This window comes from Mya arenaria, chromosome 11, assembly GCF_026914265.1.
Source record: "Mya arenaria isolate MELC-2E11 chromosome 11, ASM2691426v1".
NCBI classification, from domain to species: domain Eukaryota; kingdom Metazoa; phylum Mollusca; class Bivalvia; order Myida; family Myidae; genus Mya; species Mya arenaria.
In genome coordinates this window covers 12,177,760-12,185,852 of record NC_069132.1, presented here as the reverse complement: position 1 = coordinate 12,185,852, position 8,093 = coordinate 12,177,760, and the positions used below count along the sequence as shown (strand labels likewise).

Genomic DNA, 8,093 nt, shown 5'->3' with positions numbered 1-8,093 from the left:
TGATAGTACGTTTTGCCCCTTTGAAACCACATTTCAATCAGTACATTTCATAAGGATATTCCAGTACCTTGGAAGTCAATAATAATTTATTTTCGAAAGAATATACGAATGTTCGGCATTTTATTTATATTTATTATTTCGCTTGATTGTATGTGTGCGTGCGTGCGTGCGTGCGTGCGTGCGTGCGTGCGTTATTGTGTGTGTGTGTGTGTGTGTGTGTGTGTGTGTGTGTGTGCGTGTTCGTGTGCGTGCGTGTGTGCGTGCGGGTGTGTGGATATATAAAGAAAAACTAAGATTTAGAATTCAAGCTACCTTTAAGTTATGTCATATTGTTAATAACAAAAAATCTCGACTAGAAAGACAAATTTATTCGTCAATTCAGAACAAAGGTCTTATAACATAAATTAATAAATCATATCAATACTAAATGCATATAGTTTCTACCGCATATTTTAACAGGATACATTAAACATCAAAACGTGCGTTAAATCTGGAAAAAAAAGATCGGAACTCCAACAATTTACAATGATACATGGACGCAAAGAATGGCATACACAAGCAGAACGTGATTCTCGTATACACGTGACACTGGTGATCAGGGAGTTTACCATTTTTGTTCCATACGACAATATAAATGTGCTTATAAGCCACATTGTTCTTGTCAGATGGTTTCATTGTTTTGTCTCTTTTGGCCGTTGTATTTATTTTCTTGATAACGAAAAGCTGAAATGAGATTAGGAGCTTTAGGTGTAGACTGCGGGAACAATAGAAAACTATGCAAAAAAATTGATGTTGAGCATCAATAACCTCCACACCCGCCGCCTCCACCGCTACAACCTCCACCACCACCACCTCCACAGCCACCTCCACCGCCACCAATAACACAACCACCACCCCCGCCTCCACCGCCGCTGTTACCTCCGCTGCCACCGCCGCTGTAACCTTCGCCGCAACCGCCGCTGTAACCTTTGCCACTACCGCCGCTGTAACCTCCGCCACTACCGCCACTGTAACCTCCGCCACTACCGCCGCTGTAACCTCCGCCACTTCCGCTGCTGTAACCTCCGCCACTACTGCCGCTGTTAATTCCACCACTACCGCCGCTGTTACCTCCGCCGCCGCCGCCACAGCCGCCATCGCCGCCATCGCCGCCACCGCCGCCACCGCCGCTGTTACCTCCGCCACTACCGCCGCTGTTACTTCCGCCGCCACCGCCGCTGTATCCTCCGCCGTCTTCGCTGCGGTAACCTCCGCCATAATGGCCGGTCCCGTATCCAACGCCTCTTCCTTTTAGGGCTCCACTGCCACCAACGAAACGCTTCTTTTGCCCTGTTGAACAATTGCAAGAGTAAGTATACTGATTAAATAAATGAAAAGTTGTTAACTGTATATGCAACTTTTTTAAGATACGATAATTTTATGAATTTTGGATAACACCTATTAAAGTGACTCGCTCATGATTTTGGATCAAAAATTAGTTTTCCCGGTAATGCATATAAAAACACTTATTTTATCATTATTTTACTCTATGATATCGAAATTGCAGAAAATAATACAGTTATAGCATAAAAAAGAATTTTGGTTGTAGTGGGATTCGAACCAACGCCGGTAAAGTCAACCAAACTGGTGAATATGTTGACCTGTCAAGGATATATTGATAACATCGTGATAATTTCAATCAACCAATCACGCAACAACACAGCCGTAATTAATTGTCAATCGCGTTATTATGCTAATGAAAATTGTGGTCTTCAACGACGATATTTGAGCAAATATCAACATATGCTGAAGGAACCCAGCTTACGGTATTTTTGTTTTAACACTCCTTATGATTTGCCACACTTTATTTTCGTTATTAAAAAGTGCATTTTACAAACCGCGAGTTACTTTAAGGTCAAAATATGTTTTGTTATCATTTGAACGGGGATTTTTATCCCAAAATAGTACACCCTTTCAAAAATTGTAATTTCGTGATTAATTTTAGTTGAAATTAAGATAACAAACATACGAGGAGTGATCGCGAAGTTCGTGTAAAATGTTCATAACATTTTTATTTTTATTCCAATAAATCTGAAACTGTATTATCCACAAGATCAATCTATTTAGAGATAAAAATATGAGGTGAAATAATAATCGGCTAACTATAACGGTATCCTTGGCAACGCATCAGGCCCTAGTCGGCGCACGCCGAAATGTGTATACTTGTTATCATTCATTCACCTTAAGTAATGCAATTTATACACTAATCGTCAAAAATCCGCGCAAATCTTGCATGTTCAATGTCAATGTCATTGCGATATTTCCGTAAAATTCATCGTTGTTTACTACATCCGATTTGAAAATAGCAGCTTGTTTGTTAGAACAGTCAAGGAAACCAAACCTGCGTCATGACGTCAACTGGAGACGTTAAATTACGGAGCGTCATTAAATTTTGTGTCGGAATGGGAATGACACCAGCTGAAACGATTTCAATGATGAAAAGGAGCGATACTTTGAAGGAGTTTGGCGTATAATGCAATAACTACACCCATAATATATTTTCGGCCATTTCATTTTTTTTTTTGAATTGCTTAGCAACCAAGGAAACACGGACATTTAACATTATGAGCAATATAATAGGGTTATTGTAAGTTCTGGGTTTTGATCCGGGAGGATGTATTCGACACGAGTAGTTTTTGCGGAAGCGGACTTCACGAGGCGCTTGCATTTTTTATAAAAAACTAAATAAATACAAAACAAGAATGACCATGAACATGCCTCAAGAAAATGTGTATATATGTGTATAGTTTTCGAAAAAAGAGGACTGTAGTACTGAATTTGTCATATTATACTAATTGGTGTTTGAAAATATCTTAATATAGTATAGGTTATTGGGGTTTTTTGGTCTATAATCTAAAGACCACAAATTGTAATGTGCATTTCTTATATAGTGTCTTAGGCAATCAAATACGTGTCAATAAAACAATGTACAGATGGAGTGTATTGTTACATTTAAAAAGATAATGATTACAGGAAAACAAAATTAACAGCGTATGAGAGCGAACACATGTAATTATCAAAATTCAATGATTTCAAATACTATGGAAGGGTACAAGTCATTTTCAAAATGTCCACTGAAACTAAAAGCATTCGTTCTAAATGTGTGTTTTTGCGGTAGTTGATAGTGTGTGTGTTTTATACTCATAGCGTTAACATTTAATGAATAACAAGGAGGTAGTCAGGTGCGTAGCTGCCTATACGCGAGAGCGCGGCTGAATCCACATGATACTGACAAAAAAATCAGCCAAAGTTGCAGTATACATAGTTGACTAAATGTTCCTAAAACTGCCCATTTTCCAGTACTAAATAAAGCCCCTCAGAAAGCACAGAATGCAAAAGATTGCACCATGGTTTTCGATGGGGCATGCCCCCGAACCCCCCTAGCACAATTATGAATCACCGTGAATAGAGGACTAGCTACGCCCCTGGTAGTGTTGTAGGCATGCATAATGCTAATAGAAACTAAACGATGCATTCTACTCCGTTACAACAAAACACATAGAGGACTGAAACATATTTAAGATATGAGAAAATGACAATGTGTGACTAAGAATTGGTTTTGAAGAAGAAGAAGAATCGCAGAAGATGGCTATTCTTTGGCTAAGCAACAGGTTTTAGAGTTTGCTAACTGAATTCATTTCATTTCTAAATGGAAATATGGTAGTCTTTCATGATTTAAGTGAGCATTTTTAACAGCGTTAACATTATGGTGCTGGTTATTTAGACAACTGTGAGGTAGGGACCGAGGTATGACTTGACTTAGTTACCGATATAAAGACAGAACATGCCTTTTGCGCCTTTTGAAAAGTTGTACTGGCTTTAATTGTGTGTTGTTGGCTAAAAAAGCTTGACCAAATATGGCAAGTCAAGCTTAATTAAGCGTTACTAAGTATTTGAAAGGTCCAGGGGGATCAAATGCGGATATATCTTGCATTCTTGTTAAACCTGCAACATGTTTGGACACGTGGTATTTTACACACACTGGCTACGTAATTGCTTTTGTTGGGGATTGGGTGCCTTCCTACTAGTAAACATTTAAACATGTATATTCAGCATCCGGTGTGTGTTTGGAATTGGCGTATTGCTACCCGAGAGAATCATTTCCACATGGAAATATCATGTGCTTAGGTTTTGTTTGGTATTGATTGGCCTCAACATTCGGTTGGTAAGTGGGTTCAATATTATTGTGTTTCATTTAAATCGTTTGCAAATGCTATGACGAACATTTTATGTTACAACTTTACTTAAACCTGAGGAACAACTTAATATACCAAGTGAGGTAAATTTGTTTATGTATGTGGCACTTAACTTATTTTGAGGAATACACATAAGATGTATCTTACCTGTATTGACATTGTGCTTCTTCTTTCTGCTGCTGCTAGTCCCCATTGTTTTAAATTCAGAGAAATTTCCACGTCGATCTAATCACTTTTATTTGAATGGTTTTAATGTACTCTATAGAACTTCAGCTTTAAATTTCTTAAGTTTTTTTTTTAAACATTATATAAACATACATCACAGTTGATCATCGTACACGGGATATAGTAGCCCAAGTGAGACGTAAACTAGGCTGTTTTCACCAGGATGGTAAGGGCTGGACTTATTTTTGTAATAAATGAACGAAGTTTGACACAATGAAGCATCAGTATCGAATATAGACATGTCCAGGTTTACAGACATCAATACAACTTTAAAACGTTAGTAAACTGGTGGTAAAGTAGATTGCTCACGGGCAAAGGCAGGGCTTTAACAAATAATCTTAATAATTTGGCTTGTAAACGGCAAATAACATCTGAATCGAGGGTGTGTTTTTTGTTAGTCAAACTTCTCTGTTTAAGCATTTCAAGAACGTCGAATATACCTTAGAATTTCTCCATTAATTTCGTAGAGGTAGTGTGCTGAGTATAGATATGTTTACGCAGATACTGTATGGAATAGCCTTTATATGTGCTGGGGATAGTTGTGGCATTGGCTTGCGCCCTACAACTATTCTAATTAATGTGTTGATATTTGGCGTTCTTATTTAAAAATTACAAGTTACAGAAAGTATATTCTCCTATTGTTGTGAGTTCATTTTTTTTCCTTATTTACAGTGTCTTTTTTCCGTCATAAAGTATTAAGCAGAAAAGTATTGTGACACAATCATCACGCTTACAATGTGGAATTGATAGCCCTGCATATACTCTACGTCTAAAATAGAAGTACGGCTTCACTTTACTGTCCATGCTCGCCACCATTTGCCCTGATTGGATGATACATGACAAATATACACCTATAAAAACATTATTTAAAAATAGAGGATTTTAAACTACGCCAAATGCATATGATTCCCCCACTATCTAGGCACGAGATTAAGGTTCCATGTGCACCGTCATTGTGCCGATGTTTTCAAAATAAGCTGTATAAAGATTTTACGTCGTCTACAGATGCGATAATACCTGTTATAATTACTAGGGCACATGGTTATCAAGAGTGTGTATTCTCTGATATGTTGGATTTCGTTGCTGTAAGAAAGAACACTAACTAATTTTAAATGAAATAAATAAATGAAAAGCAAACTTTTGGCACAGTTGGTTTATTAATCAATATTACGAAAACAAAGTAATCTATGTATGAGGTGACACTTGCATATATCACACGTTTCGAAGAAGATAAAAAGGTGAATAATTGACATATACTCCCAAACTGTGGTTTGGCCTTTAATCTGATGACCTGCAATGCACTTGATTTGCATCCGAGCAAAAGTAGTTAGTGTTATACATGAAACAAAGTCTAGCGAAAGAGCGGACAAACAGGCGATTAGATGGACAATGCATTATAATATACTTATGATTTAAGTGGAAAAACTGTCAGTCGATTGCAGTGAAACCGAGGAATGCACTGGGTATGGAGTCTATGTAGATCCTGTATGAACTGACAATGCCTCTAAATGACCAGAGCTGTCGACAGGGCGTTAAACCCCAACACAACCAAAATGAAAGCCATGAAAGCATTGAAGGGCTAAAGTTGCGACAAGAGTGATTTTGTGTTTTACAATTCTGTTCACAGAAAATGAAATTAGAATTAAATAATATGTGGAGTTGTCCCAAACTGTATGGTTACAACCGATATGTGCCTGTCATTACCTCAGAAAAAGTGATGTAATTTAAAATAAAAATTACAATTAGCTAAATGATGTACTAGGATATATGAACATTACTTTCATTTCGCGAGTGTTTTGTTAGTGTTAAGTAAATTAAGTGTAACCCGATATCGGATGAGTACTTTTTTTCTTTTTGAAATACGTTAAGAGAGGCAGCGTCTTTTAGTCAACACATTTCCATTTTCTGCGTATTTATTTATAATTTCTTATTCCCCTCGGTTCATCGCTAATATTTATATAAGAATATTTGGCGTGCTTTCATATCAACATATACATTGCAATCTTATGAACGTATTTGGATAAAGTGGTCTTTAAGTTTGCACTATTTAAAACCGCATAACACTATACGTCCAATTTTTTATCCCCGGCGGGATAATTTTTTAACTTGTCATGTCCAAAAGTAGATCTGCCGATGCCTGATTTCTATTTGCGGTACTAAAGTGTGTAGGTCGGCGGTTAACAGCCTAAAAACAACAAAGTAATCCATATTTGCTTTCATTTTAGGCATAAAATACTTGATATTTAAAGAAAACATATATTTCATGAATCGTTAAGTGACGTTTAATTTTAACAGGCCTTTAGTTCCTAAAATTAGATTATCGTTTAATATTTCAATGCTTTTACAAACATTAATTACTACGAATATGGCGCAATCATTATATTTCTATCCACAGTACACTATGTTCTAGTATACGGCTATAACCAGTACACAAACATACTATACCCCGTCCATATAATGTGAACATATTAAGGCTGTATCTTAATTAGGAGCGACTGTTCACGGACAAAATTTGGCATAAAACTAACTTTTGAGAATATGAATAATTCGTACAGTTCAGAAGTTTATGTTATTGTACAGTTCAACTTAAAATCAGAGATAGATTGAACACGTGTATATTTTGGGCGAGCTGTTACGTTTCTAAAACGAAATGTACTGCTTAAAACAAATTTTGTCCTTATCGCATATTTATTGGTTGGGTAAAACATCTGACAATCAATATTTATTATCATTTCAAAATAACAATTAGCTGAAATATCATGTTAACTTTTACCTGTTATACATATAAATATTGCCAAATTGCGTTGTTTACGTCTCGCTAGGGCTACTATATCCGGTGTACGGTGTCCATCGTGTACACACTTATCGGATGCGTGATATACAATTGTATAGAGGGTTTTTACCCTAATCTATACGCTAAACGTGTCCGGCTTTTGAGTAATGATCTGAAGTTGCAGTATCAATATGTGCAAAACATACTGATATATTGACGCACTGTTAAAAGATTTCCCGATAGCTAAGGTACTTTATAAATTTTATCTTAAGTCAATACTCTAGCCAAAGGAGAACATTCCAACATGATAAAAGAAAAAGCGCCAACTACCCAATGTTATGTAAACGAAATATGATATAACACAAAAAAAACCTGGGAGATTTATTTCCAATGAGGTTCTGTATTCTGCAAAAAGTCGTTTTTGTATAGAGATGCATGTCGAATGAAAAAAGTATTGTAAAAAAAAGTTTACAAAAAATGACGCGATTTTTCAAAAAAATAAAGAAGGGGGAGCGAAAATAAATATGTATTCCATCATATATGCTTCATGAAATCTTTACATTACCAAGGATACCGACAGAAGGGGACTGAAAATTCCGTTTTGAACAATTGATTTAAAATTTTAATAATTAAAATAAACTGTTTTTGGTAACAGACATGCGATGTGGTTACAAACACTGACAATATTAGGCAGCTGAAAGCACAATATAGGGCATTTTCAAATTTAAAAAAAAAAAACGTGGAATAAATTAAGGCGGTGATATAGAAACTAAAAACACTTATTTGCCTACGTAATAATTAACTTCCTCTATATATTGTTGATGTCATATTGCAGACGTGTTCTTAATGAATTCAAGCGC

The 8,093-nt window shown here is 36.3% G+C and overlaps 1 protein-coding gene across 1 annotated transcript; it reads right to left on the bottom strand.

The window, feature by feature from the left end:
• Positions 1 to 799: 799 nt before the first annotated feature.
• Positions 800 to 4,428, bottom strand: LOC128208328 (uncharacterized). Its single transcript, XM_052911887.1, has 2 exons — positions 4,383 to 4,428; positions 800 to 1,329 (listed from the first exon to the last, which is right to left on the bottom strand). The coding sequence occupies exons 1-2, from the start codon at positions 4,426 to 4,428 to the stop codon at positions 800 to 802; spliced, it is 576 nt and encodes a 191-aa protein (XP_052767847.1).
• Between the last annotated feature and the right edge of the window lie 3,665 nt (positions 4,429 to 8,093).